The sequence below is a fragment of the Sorex fumeus genome, unplaced genomic scaffold, assembly GCF_029834395.1.
Source record: "Sorex fumeus unplaced genomic scaffold, SorFum_2.1 ptg000019l, whole genome shotgun sequence".
Classification (NCBI taxonomy): Eukaryota; Metazoa; Chordata; class Mammalia; order Eulipotyphla; family Soricidae; genus Sorex; species Sorex fumeus.
In genome coordinates, this window is record NW_026606076.1 from 20,676,819 (window position 1) to 20,690,776 (window position 13,958).

Consider the following 13,958-nt stretch of genomic DNA (forward strand, 5'->3'; position numbering starts at 1 on the left):
AAGAGCACTGTCCAGCCAACACGCTATCTGTTGAAAACGCCTGACCAGTGGACTCTTGCCTACAAGAAAAAACACCGGATGCAGTTTGAGAAACCCAATTTCAAATCCAGAATATGAACAAGAGGGGTAGTACAGTGGGGTGGACGGTTGCCTTGTATATGGTCAATCTGAGTTCAATTTTCAGAATTTCAAATGGTCCCCTGAGCACCATCAAAGTAAAATCCAGGAGTAAACCCTGCACACTGCCAGGTGTGTACCACCAACAAACATACATACATATATATGGAGTGATAGCACAGCAGTAGGGCATTTGCCTTGCACGCAGCCAGTCCGGCCAAGCCAGGTTCGATTCCTCCGCCCCTCTTGGATAGCCTGGCAAGCTACCGAGAGTATCTCGTCTGCACAGCAAAGCCTGGCAAGCTACCCATGGCATATTCGGTATGCCAAACACAGTAACAAGAAGTCTCAAAATGGAGATGTTACTGGGCCCGCTCTAGCAGAACGGATGAACAATGGGAGGACAGTTGTTTTAAAATATGCATATATAATATATGAAGTATATGTATTATACATAATAAAATCATATAAATTATATATATATATATCAAATTTATATCTATATACATGTATGGACACATAAAAGTAAGTAAGTAAGTAAAGGCCCTCCCGTTGATCATCGATTTGCTCGAGCGGGCCCAGTAACGTCTCCATTGTAGACTTTTGTTGTTACTGTGTCTGGCATATCGAATACGTCAGGGGAGCTTGCCAGGCTCTGCCGTGCGGGCGAGATACTCTCAGTAGCTTGCTGGGCTCTCCGAGAGGGGCGGAGGAATCGAACTCGGGTCGGCCATGTTGGCTGCGTGCAATGCAAACGCCCTACCACTGTGCTATCGCTCCAGCCTGTACACATAAAAACCTAGAGTATATTTTCTGACCCTACTTTGGAGCCTTTTTTGGCCTTTAAACAGATCTGAATCCTTTTTAACATTCTGGTGACTACTAGATTGATGGAAATTTGCTAATTCCAAATACAATGCTTATTCTTTTTCTCTGATATTATTGAACTCACGGGTGGAATCCAAGAACTTGACGAACCTTGTGAGTAATCACAGGTAAATGGAAGGGCGGGCTGGGATGTGAGGAGCCTGGGGAGTGCTGGGATGTGGGGAACTGAACCATATTCCCAACATTTGTCAGACATTTGAATCAAGGGGCCCCTTCTATCCTTTCAAATGTCTTTCTACACACAGTAAAGTTCATTTAAACAGTTTCCCGTAGGGGCCAAAGAGGTAGGAGAGTAGGGAGGACATTCCTCTTGCTTTACCTTTAACAGGCTCCCAGAGCACCACCAGGAATAATCCCTGAGTATTTCTGGGTGGGACTCAAAAGACGGCGTGTGCCCAGAACTGCAAACAGAGAAGCGACTGAATGTGGGACTGTGTGACCAAGCAGGCAACGCTCGTCAGATCAGAAAGGACAAAATAGGGGAAACACATGTCCTGGGATCCTAGTCACTGCAATTGACAGGGTGAAAACGGGCCAGCACACTTGGGGGACCTGTGATGTGCATCAGGTGGGAATCCAGAGCACAGAGAAAACAAGGCCTGTGCACCTCCACTGTGGCAGAAAAATAAACAGGAAAGAAAATAAATTAGCAGGATGAAGTAATAGAACAGAAGGCCGGGCTGTGAACCCAATCTTCCCATATGGTCCCCCAAGCACTGCCAGGTGCAACGCCACAGTTCAGAACCAAGAATAATCCCTAGAATCACTGGGTGTAGCCCTCCAAACAAAACAAAATACCCAGACGCAAGTCTTCATCCCCCAGCATCCCATATGGTCCCTGAGACATGTCAGGGGTCATCCTTAAGCACTAAGGTATGAGAACTCTTTACATTGGGTGTGGTTCAAAAGCCAAATACAATACAACTGAAATAAACATAGCCTCATAAGGAAAGTATCGGGCCCTCCACCAAGGAGGCACAATACAGGATCCTTCCTTAAACAACTCAGAGACATTTGGCCCAAGACGACTGAGCGCTCCTGTCTCTGCATCACCTTATCTTGTCACTCTCTTCCTACCTAGAGATGGGATATCCGATGGCATGTCACCATGTAGTCCTGACTGATTTTTTTGAGGATCAGAGACCTGGAAGAAGAGTCAGAGCAGTGAGCACTGGAGAGGAGCACAACCCCCAGGCCTGACCAGGGCACTGGCTCACAGACACACCTAGAGGACACTGCCTAATGCTTGAGTCTATCAGGGGAGGCAAAATGGGTTGGCATCTGTGCTGCCTTTCACAACACAAGCTCTGTGTTTGGTTACAAGGGAGAAAACTCAGCCCTGCCTTGGCCTGAGGACTTCTCCCTGGGTCCCAAAGAAGGTTCTCACAGGCACAGCCAGGCACTGACTTGGATGGCAGATCATGTGCATCAGCGCCCCCTGCAGGCTGGCAGCAGGGCTGCCCCGCACAACCATAGCCCAGAATAGTGGCTCTATCACGGAGACAGCCCTTGTCCTCTTAAAAAAACCACTTTCTACACATACACACACACACACACACACACACACACACACACACACACACACCCTTTACCCCAGGTACTCACCTAAATAGATATAGGTATACACAGGGCTTTGCAACGTGATGTGAAGAAGCAGAAATTCCTGTTCCGCCAGACTCTAAAACTAATAGGATGTTTGCTTGTTGACACCAGTCAATCCCCTGCATCCCTATGCATCCCTATGGCCCCCAGAGTACTCCAGGCAAAATACTTGAGCCAGGAGTCAGAGTAAGCCCTCAGGGTATCTTCACACATGTAGATCCCCCAATTCCCCACACCAAAAATAACCCCCAAAGGAAACTAAAACCCCAGTCACCTTCAGATCCACTGCTCCAGGTGGCCCCATCATACCACGGAAGCCATTGAAAAAGCCGGAGGGTAATAGGATCTCTTACAATTGCAGGAGCTGCAACTCTGCCCAAAGTGAATCTGGAGATTTTACAGCAGTGAGACTGGGGTCAAGGTCCCAATGTAGGTCAGCTGAATGTCAGGATGGCTAAGCCCTTGCCCTTCGCAGGTCCCTCACCCGTAATACCCACAGCCCCTGTGCTCAGCCCAGTACCCACACTCCGATGCTCCATCACAGAGCTGTAGGCGATCCTGACCCAGGATCATTCACTCACATCCTCCTCCCCTGCACCCTGTCAGAGATCCGCCTCGCCTCAGGAATCACCTGATATCAGGGATAAGTGAAAAACAAGTGCAAAAGTGCCCCCAGCTGACAAGGAGCCACAGCTCAGTGTGGAGACGGGGAACCGCCAGCCGCTCACAGGAGATCACCCCTGTTCTGCCAAAGAGTCAGCCTCCAGAGTCCCACTTCCTCACAGGGGCCCGACTCTGTCCTTTACCCACATGAACAATGACACTGACCCAGTTTCCAGGAATAGAAGCACCAGGGAGGGCTTCCTGTGATGTCACTCTGTTTCCGCAAGCAGCCTTAAAGAGCCAGACTCCAGATGTGGAGAGAACCATTATGCCAAACCAGGAGAATCTGTCGTGAAAGGGGGACCGATTCACACACACAAAGGGGTGGAGAGGCAGCTCCTGTACTGGCCTACAGCATCACAGTGGAGGGCTAGTGATGGGTAAGAATCCCCTGGTCTCGTACTGGGGAAACAATGAGCCAATGCTTTCACACACAGTGCATCATGAAAATCGCAAAGTAAAACAGGCAATAGAGAGCAGGTGGTGCATGGGACAATGAGTTTCTCCAGGAAATAATCAATCAAGGTAGGATGAAAGCAGTGACTCCAAGCCAGAACAAGAGCAGAGAGGTATTGGCCTAGCAGTAGCCCAGAGTGCTGGAGAAATGGTGGAACAGGAGCAAAGGCTCGTAGGAACATCAGAGAACACTGTCCAGTCAACAGTCTATGACTGAGAACATGCGAGCAGTGAACAAGCACAAAAGGGCCTGCCCCTCAAGCTGGAGCGCCCCGGCTCTTTCAGGGCAGAGAATGGGAGGGACTGGGCGCTCACGAACCGCCACTCGCGTCCTGACAAAAATAGGTCTTCACAGTCCACTTTCCGAGAAGGGCCGCCATTTCCTCCTCTACCATGAGACCAATGGCGGCCTGAGTCAGGCAACCACAATGGGAAGAGAAAAAATATCCAACGGTCCCTGGCCTGGGACGCCACTTCCACTGCTGCCGGAACTTGAGCCTTAAAGGGCCCTGGTCCAGATGCAGAGACCCTTTTTGCCCGCCCAGGTGAATGTGTGCTTCAAGGGGGATGGACGGAACAAAGGTGTGGAGAGTCAGCTGTGGAGAGTGGTAGGCAACACAGTGGGAGGCTGGGGATACGAAGACCCCTGATCCTGTACTGTTCAAACAATGACCCGATGCTCTGACACACAGTCCATCAGGGAAAACGCAGCTGGGTTGATTCAAGGTAAAACAGGAAGGTTGCTACAATTCACCGGATACTGAGTATCTTGGGGAAGTAATCAAGATGCGGTGATAGCAGTGACTAATTGCTAATTCTAAATATAACACTTACTTTTTTTCTGTATTATTATTGAACTCTTGGGGAACACGACCAACCTTGTGAAAAATCACAAGTAAACAGAATGGCCTGTTGGTTTGTGGGGAGTTGACCCATATTCCCAGCACTTGTCAGACATTTGATTCAAGAGGCCCCTTCCATCATTTCGTATATCTTTCTAAACACAGTAATGATTTAAACTGTTTCCAATAGGGGCCAAAGAATAGGTACAACAGATATGACTTTGGCTTGCACCAGCTTTAACAGGGTTCCCAGAGCACCACCAGGAGTAATCCCTGAGTATGACCCCCCAAGACTGGAAAAACAAAGCTTAAAATTAAAAAAAAAAAACCGCCTTCATGGCACTCCACTAAAGAACATTGCCAGGGCCATTTAACTAAGATAACACTTTCTGAAACATTTATCCTTAATACTGATACAACGCTAACCAGTACCTGAACACCTGGGAGGCAGAAATGACATGGGGGAAGAAGGTGGTGACACAGCCCACCTGGATTCAAACCACAGTACCCAATAATGATCCCGAGTCCCCCAGGTATGGATGACTGAGCTGAGAGCGATGAGTAGGACTCAGCTGGGTGTGGCTTCAAAGAACATGAATCAAGAGGCCCTGAAGAATGAAGGTGTGGCCGGTTTTCTGCCATAATCCCCCAAACCCAGGGCCTCAAAGGCAAGTCACAGGGTCTGGAGCAATAGTCCAGAGGGGAGAGCTTTTTCCTTGCACGGGGCAACTCAGTTTCAATCCCTGCTATCCAATATGGTCATCAGGAACCGCCAGGAGTAACTACTGATTTGGAGGCAGGAGTAACCCCAGAGCATCGCTGGGTGTGAACCAAAAAGCAAAAAAAAATGTCAAGCCAGAGTCACAACAAATCATAAGACAGTGGTGAGCCTTGACAGCCCTGAGCGAACTGATTTTTGCCTTTCTATTCATTTTTTTAAAATTTTAATTAGTGAGACAGCATGAGGTACAGTAGTAGACTTACAAATTTTTGTGCTTGGGTTTCAAGTATACAATGACGAAATACCATCCCTCAACCAGTGCCCATTTCCCACCACCACGGATCCCTGTATCCCTCCCACCCCCATCTCCTCATATCCCACCCTGCCTCTGTGTATGGGCATTCTCTTTTGTTCTCTCTCTCCTTTTGGGTATTGTGGTTTGCAAAAGAGGCATTGAGTGGCAATCATGTTTGGTCTATAGTCTACTTTCAGCATGCTTCTCCCATCCTGGGACGATCCTCCCAACACCCATTATTTGGCGCTCCCTTCTCTGCCTGGGCTGCCTTTTCCCCTAGCATGTGTGGCTGGCCTCCAAGCCATGCAGCAAAATTCCTGGTACTAATCTCGGCCACTCTTGACCTTGACAGCCCTAAGCAAAGGGGATTTATTTTGCATTTTTATTCACATTCCTCTTAGCTTTCACAAGAAATGTGAAAAGTACATGTTAACATCAAGTTCAAATTCGAGGTCCTTGGCATAGACTTTCCCTTATAGACTGACATCACAGAAAGTTTGTTACACACTAAGGGATTATTTCCGTCCTGGCTGCACTTTTGTAGCACAGCATCCCACGGTACAAAGAAAAGACACTTTCCCAAAGGGGCCTGTTTTGACATTAACAATTGTTATTATGGCATTGAGTTATTTAATATGAATTTTACGATGTTTCCTAAGACCAGAATGAAACACAAAGGCCTTCCCACATTCTTGACATATATAAGATCTCACCCCAGTGTGAACTGCCCTATGTACATATAGGTCGGAGGCCAGACGGAAGGCCCTCCCACATTCCTTACAAACAAATGGTCTCTCTCCGGTGTGAATTCTCACATGACAATTACGATTTGAGGCAGAAACAAAGGCCTTCCCACACTCCTTACAAACATAAGGTCTCTCTCCAGTGTGCTTTCGCATATGCCGAATAAGGCGTGCGGATTCCACAAAGGCCTTTCCACATACCTTACATCCATAAGGCTTCTCTCCATTGTGAATTTTCATATGTCGAGTAAGGCCTGAGGATACAACAAAGGCCTTCCCACATTCCTTACAAACATATGGTCTCTCTCCAGTGTGATTTCCCATATGACGAGTAAAGCTTGAGGATTCAACAAAGGCCTTTCCACATACCTTACACCCATAAGACTTCTCTCCAGTGTGCTTTCGCATATGCCGAATGAGGTTTGCGGATTCCACAAAGGTCTTTCCACATACCTTACATCCATAAGGCTTCTCTCCATTGTGAATTCTCATATATCGAGTAAGGCCTGAGGATACAACAAAGGCCTTCCCACATTCCTTACAAACATATGGTCTCTCTCCAGTGTGAATTCTCATATGGTAGGTAAGTCTTGAGGAATTAACAAAGGCCTTTCCACATATCTTGCATCCATAAGGCTTCTCTCCATTGTGAATTCTCATATGTCGAGTAAGGCCTGAGGATACAACAAAGGCCTTCCCACATTCCTTACAAACATATGGTCTCTCTCTAGTGTGATTTCCCATATGACGAGTAAAGCTTGAGGATTCAACAAAGGCCTTTCCACATACCTTACACCCGTAAGGCTTCTCTCCAGTGTGCTTTCGCATATGTTGAATGAGATTTGCGGATTCCACAAAGGTCTTTCCACATACCTTACATCCATAAGGCTTCTCTCCATTGTGAATTCTCATATGTCGAGTAAGGCCTGAGGATACAACAAAGGCCTTCCCACATTCATTACAAACAAATGGTCTCTCTCCAGTGTGAATTCTCATATGGTAGGTAAGTCTTGAGGAATTAACAAAGGCCTTTCCACATACCTTGCATCCATAAGGCTTCTCTCCATTGTGAATTCTCATATGCCGAGAAAGGGTTGAGGACACTAGAAGGCCTTTCCACATAGCTTATATCCATAAGGCTGCTCTCCTTTGTGAATTCTTATATGCCGACTAAGGTTTGAGGAATAAGTAAACGCCTTCCCACACTCCTTACATATATAAGGCCTCTCTTCAGTATGAGTTTTCATATGCCCGGTGAGGGTTGAGGATCGAGTGAAGGCCTTTCCACGTGCCTTATATTTATGAGGTTTCTCTCCAGTATGAATTTTCCTGTGTTTAGAAAGGTGTGAGGAATAACCAAAGACCTTCCCACATTGCTCACACACATATGCTTTCTTTCCAGTATGGATTCTACAATGTTTTAAGAGGTCTGAGGGTCGAGTGAAGGTCTTCGCACAGTCCTTACATGTATGCGGTTTCCCTCCTTTGTGGATGTTCATGTCATCACATTGCGGTAATGCCGGATTCAAACCACGATCTTGCTGCTGACACTCCTGGGGATTCTCTCCACTGTGGGTTTGTAAGGGAACATCATGGTCCTGGGAACATGGGGAAGCTCCCCCATATTCCTTACTCTTGGACAGCGTCAATCCATGGTGACACTGCTTGTGGGCCTTTCGGTGTGAAGGACTCACTATAAACAGTGCTTCTCTCCCATATTCTAGGGTCTGCCCCAATGTTGCGGTTTGTGTCCATGGTCTGAGAATAAAAGACTGTGTGAACCTTTTCCCACGGGAGGGATTCTTCAGAGTGAGGTTGCTCTCTCCATTCTGATCACCCTCAGAGGCTATCCTGCCTGCCTTGGCATCCCCGTGTGGCTGAGGGCACAAATGCACACTCGAGACTTTTTCACAGTGTGAAGGGTCAAAGACATTCCACTCGGGCTGGCTGCTTCCCTGTAGAACAGCAGAAGATTCCAATTATCGTTCTATTCCTTAAGAGTCTCCATGTTACATGAAATTGATACCTGCAGATTGGTTTCTAACATTTGTACCACACCAATGCAATTCCCTACCGGTGGATGGCATTACCATGGACTAACCTAATGTTTCTGTAAGACACACATGGAAAATTGATGAATGTGGGGCCATTAATTTGTTAAATCAAATGAAAAAGCACGGCATTTACATGAAACATATTACAATTTTTTTAGGTTTTGAGCAGAGATGTCAGCACCCAGTGAACATAAGGGTCCTGGACCTCAAGCATCATACTATGAATTTCCTTCCGGCCATTCCTGGCCCTGCACTTTAAAAGTAACATGCTGGTCCACTGACATTTTCCGTTAGTAGTATAATACTAATAATTAGTATCATAATAATGACATCATATTATCTCATTCCTACTTTGGACAAACTGTCAGGCTACCGAATGTAACCAGCTCACACGGCAGAGTCTGGCAAACTCCCCGTGCGTGTACACAATATGCCAAATACCAGTAACAATGAAGGGTCTCATTCTCCTAACTCTGAAAGATCCTTTAATATGGCACTTTTTAAAAAAATCTCAGGGCTAGGACGAAGGAGACGTTACTGGGGCCTGCTCGATGCAATCGACGAATAACAGGATGGTTGTGACTGTGATTGTGATTATAATATTATTTCCAAACTTGCAAATCTTAGCAACTCACTCATACTCACTAACTGAGTTCCCAAATCCTGAAGCCGTGCTTTGAGTTCTGAAACCAAACACAATATACAATGTAAGAACTCTTCGAATGAAACATCCTTAACCAGGCAGTACAGCTTCAGGATATCTCTATGGTACTCACAGTCCAAAGTATCCCACAGAACAGGGAAGGTCCCGGGGAGGATTGCTGTGAAAAGTTTGGCAATCCCAAAAGATATATTTTTTTCTTTTTTGTTTGTTGAACATACGCAGTGATGCTCAGGGAACTATATGGGATGCTGGTTATTGAACCAGGTGGACAGTGTGCAGGACAAGCGTATTTCCTGCATTACTATCACTCAGAGCCAAAACAGCTTCATTATGGCTTCACTTATTAACTAAACAAAAAGGCAAAAAAAAAATTTCAAGATACAGCGACATTATAGGCTGTACAGACAGGCTGGTAAGGGAAAGACAGGGGGACCAAGAAGTGAGAATTTCATGGACTGCCAGAAGAGGAAAAATACTGTCAAAGCCAAGAAAGTATAGCAAAAGATTATTCTGTGACAATTCGTGGGAGCGAAGGGCAGCGTGAATGCAGCACAGATGCCTGGATCCAGGAACCCAAGGATATCAGGGTCAACAGCGCATTTCACATGTGCTCAGGGCACCCACACACTGCCCAGGGCCTGAGCCAGGGAGGGTTCTCAGACACTCACCTGCACACATGCCTCTCCTCCCCAGCTTCAGGGTTCCTCCTTCCAGCCAGATGATCACTGCAGGCTTCACCCCAGAATACCCTGAACCTCACAGAGATGGAGCATGGATTAGTGACAAGGAAAACATGACAAGAAAACCCCATGTGTCCCTATAAAAATTGAGTCAATTACTGGAAAGGCATGAACAGAATCTGCACTTCTAAAATGATCCAGATTTGGAGTTATCCAAGAGCTAAGATTCAGGACTTAATTTAAGAGTTTAATATGAGGCCCCAGAAAACACGACAAATAGTATAGCCCGGGTCTTAAAGGGCCAACAGGGATTTGATCACAGCACAATACATAGTATTTTTTTCTCTAGTTTTTCTCTAGTTTGGGATCCTCAGCTGGGGATGTTCAAGGCCTCTCGCTCATTGTGTACTCAGAAATCAACTTTTATGTTGCTTGAGGATCACCTGGGATGGAGAGAATAAAACACATGTCCAGAACTTGCAAGACAAGAAACTGTCACTCTTGGCTTGGCATCACATGCAATGTACTGAGCCTGCGTGAACTGATGCCTCAGTGTAGTAAGCCCCAAAGATTACCAAATCCAAACATGGCCAAAGATGACGAAAGCCCCAAATTGGTTTTAAAAATAAACATATAAAAGGAAGCAGACAGACAGCACAGCAGGTCAGGAATGGGCCTTCCTCAAGGTCAATTAAAGTTCGATCCTGACATTCAGTAGGGTCTCTCAAGCCATCAGATGTGAACCCTGACTGCATAATCAAGAGGCAAATCCTGACTCCTGATGAACCAAGAACCACCGGAAGTGACCACGAGCACTGAAATAGAGCAACAACAGATGGGGTGAGACCCTAAGAAATAAATGAGCTATGTTGGGAGCAATATTACAGCAGGCAGGAAACAGACAATACACACACGTTCAGGATTGATTCCCAGCAGCACACAATGTCCCGGACCACAACCAGGATGAATAACTGAATATTCAGCCAGAAATAATCCCTAAGTATTTGTAAGTATAACCCCAAACCAAATCAAAACAAAATAAAAGGGAATGCCCTGCCACAGAGGCAGGTTGGGCAGGGGGTGGGGGGTGGGAGGGACACTGGGATTAGGGGTGGTGAAGAATGGGCATTGTTGGAGGGATGGGTACTCAATCACTGTATAACTGAAAGCTAAGCACAAAATTTTTTTAAGTCTACAACTGTTCCTCATGGTGTTTCACTAATAAAAATTGTAAAAAATAAAAATAAAATAATACAAATAAAAATGAAAAGGTAAAGGCCCTCCCGTTGATCATCGATTTGCTCGAGTGGGCCCAGTAATGTCTCCTTTGGAGACTTTGTTGTTACTGTGTTTGGCATATCGAATACGTCACGGGGAGCTTGCCAGGCTCTGCCATGTGGGCGAGATACTCTCGGTAGCTTGCCGGAATCTCCGAGAAGGGCGGAGGAATCGAACTCGGGTCGGCCATGTTTGCTGCGTGCAAGGCAAACACCCTACCACAAACTGAAATTGTGGGCCTGATGCAATAGTACCGGGATTAAGACAGCAACCTTTTAAGCTGCCAAGTGTGTTCAATCCTCAGAATCCCATGGCCCCTGAGAACCCCTGGGAGTGATCCCTCAGCACAGAGACAAGAGGATTAGGTTGTGCCCCAAAGAAAAACAAAACCAAAACAAATACTAGAAATTATATGTAGTACAAGAAGTGATCAGAGAACTCAGCATTGGCAGGAACCAGGAACTTTTTAGAGAGACCTGAGCGACGGTTACAACACGTGGGGAGCTTGCCATGCATGGGGCTAACCTAGGTTGAAAGCCAGAACTGCAGATTCATGCAAACCCACAGAGAGTGATTCCTATGGAAGAGCTTAGAGTAAGCCCTGAGCATCGCCAGGTGGGCACCAACAAGAAAACCAGGGAAGGAGCTAGAGAAACAGCTACTGCATGGCTGTCCTCCCCAGGACAGTCACAGCTACTGTTGGACACACAGTCACAGCCCAGCACAGGGAGCCCACATGGGTATGTCCAGACAAGGTCGGCCCCGCACTGCTCTCACCAATGGCCCACAGGTGCTGGTAGTTCTCCAGCATCACATCCTTGTATAGCTTTCTTTGAGAAGCATCCAAGCACGCCCACTCCTCTGGGGTGAAGAGCACGGCCACGTCGGGGAAGGTCACCGTGTCCTGAACTGGCATAAAAAGGGGGCAGGAGTCAGGGTCTGACCCCACCCTGTTCCCTGGACTGTGAGGTCAGGACCCCAGGGCCCTGGAGGGGCTCACGGTCTGTCCCCTCGGGAGGAACCAGCCTCCATCTGAACTACTGGCAAACGGGTCCCAACTTCAAAGACAGCTGCATCTATGAAAATGTGAGGATGCTCTACTAGAAGGTTCCTGAAGGTGGCAGACTTGCTCCTGATGTCAGGGAATTCCACCACTGCTCCTATGAGCACTGCAGCGAGTAAAAACTGAGCACACAATCACTGGGAACCAAATGAGTGACCCTGCTTTCAGGTCAAAACACTAAACATACACCCCTTGTATCCCACAGTCACTTGAGCTGCAAGCGCACAAACAGGTGTAGCACACCCGGGGACCCATGATGCACATCAGGCACAGAGCCAAGAGGAAGCCCTGAGCATCTCCCCTGTCGCAAAACTAAATACGAAAAGAAACAAAGCAGCATGACTGTGTAACAGGACAGTGGGATGGGGATAGTTGGTAGGGCTGGTGATCCCCGCCATCCCATAGGGTCCCCTAAGCAGTCCCAGGTACAATGCCAGAGTGCAGAGACAAGAGTATAATCACCAGAATCCAGGTACAATGCCAGAGTGCAGAGACAAGAGTATAAACCCCAGAATAACTGCGTGTGGCTCTGAAAACAAAACGAAATACCCAGACACCAGCCTTTGATGCCCAGAACCCCATATGGTCCCTGAGACATGTCAGAAGTCATCCTTGAGCACCAGTAATCTTTGAGCTGTTGTGGTCCAAAAGCCAAATACAACAAAACTGACACAAATGTGCCCTCATACTGCAGATAGCCAGGTGCTCTGACAAGGCGGCAGGATCCTTCCTGAGCAAGTCAGAGACAGACAGCCCGGCAAGCCTGACGCTCCTGTCACTGCTTCACCTCATTTTGTCACTCCTACCTGGCGTTGGTGTGTCCGATGGCACCTCATCATCTTCTCCTGCCTGTTTTTCCAGAGGTTCAGAGACCTGGAGGAGAAGTCAGAATTGTGATAACTGGACAGGAGTAAAATCCCCAAGTTCTGACCAGCCACGCCCTCGGGCACTGGCTCAGAGACCCGCCTGGGGAACACTGCCTGATGTTTCTTTCTCCCCAGGTGAAGCAAAATGTGTTGGCATCTGTGCTGCCTTTCGCGACACAAGTTCTGGACTTGGCTACAAGAGAGAAAAGTCAGCCCTGCCTTGGTCCCACAGGCCCAGCCAGGGAGGGACTCTGAGACCAGGAAATCCTGTGCATCTGGCCAGCAGAAGGGCTGCCTCCCCCCGCCGGTGATAGAGCCACATTCTGCACTATGGGGGGGATGGAGAAGTAGAACAGTGGGTAGGGCGTTTGCTTTGCAAGTGGCAGACCTGGGTTCGATTCCCAGCATCCCATATGGTCCCCTGAGCACCGCAGGAGTAATTCTTGAGAGGAGAACCAGGAGTAACCCCTTGCATCGCCGGGTGTGACCCAAAAAGCAAATAAATAATTTTTTTAAAAAATTCTACAGACATACACTTTTACCAGCAGTGCACGAACACACAAGCGCACACAGACACAACCTTTACCACCAATACTCACCTCGATAGCCAGCAGTCTGGGCAGGACTTTGCAACTTGATGTGAGGAAGCAGATATTCCTATTCCGACATACAGTAAACCTGTTAGCATGCTTGCGTTGCTGGCACTAATCAATCTTCTGGGTCCCCAGGGCCCCCAGAGCACTGCCAGGAATAATATCTGAGGCCAGAGCCAGAGCAAGCCTTTAGGATATCTCCAGGAATGCAAAGCCCCCCATTCCTCATGCCAAAAGTAGCCCCAAAATGAAATTATCATTGGCAAACCCTGGCCACCTGCAGATCCACCGCCCAGGCCTGATCCACGAGGGCAGCCAGTGAAAAAGCTGGACGACAACAGGGTATCAAGTCTTTGGGGGGGGGGGGCGAGGCTCTGCACCTCAAAGTGAATCTGGAGATTCTACAGCAGCGAAACTGGTGCAAGATCCCAAC

At 47.5% G+C, this 13,958-nt stretch overlaps 1 protein-coding gene across 1 annotated transcript; it reads right to left on the reverse strand.

The window, feature by feature from the left end:
- Positions 1-4,972: 4,972 nt before the first annotated feature.
- Positions 4,973-7,550, reverse strand: LOC130022009 (zinc finger protein 345-like; the record flags this gene model as incomplete). Its single annotated transcript, XM_056112735.1, has 4 exons — positions 4,973-5,008; positions 6,601-7,032; positions 7,201-7,356; positions 7,524-7,550. Coding segments are annotated over 4 exons (651 nt in total), but the record flags the coding sequence as incomplete, so codon positions are not given.
- Positions 7,551-13,958: the final 6,408 nt, after the last annotated feature.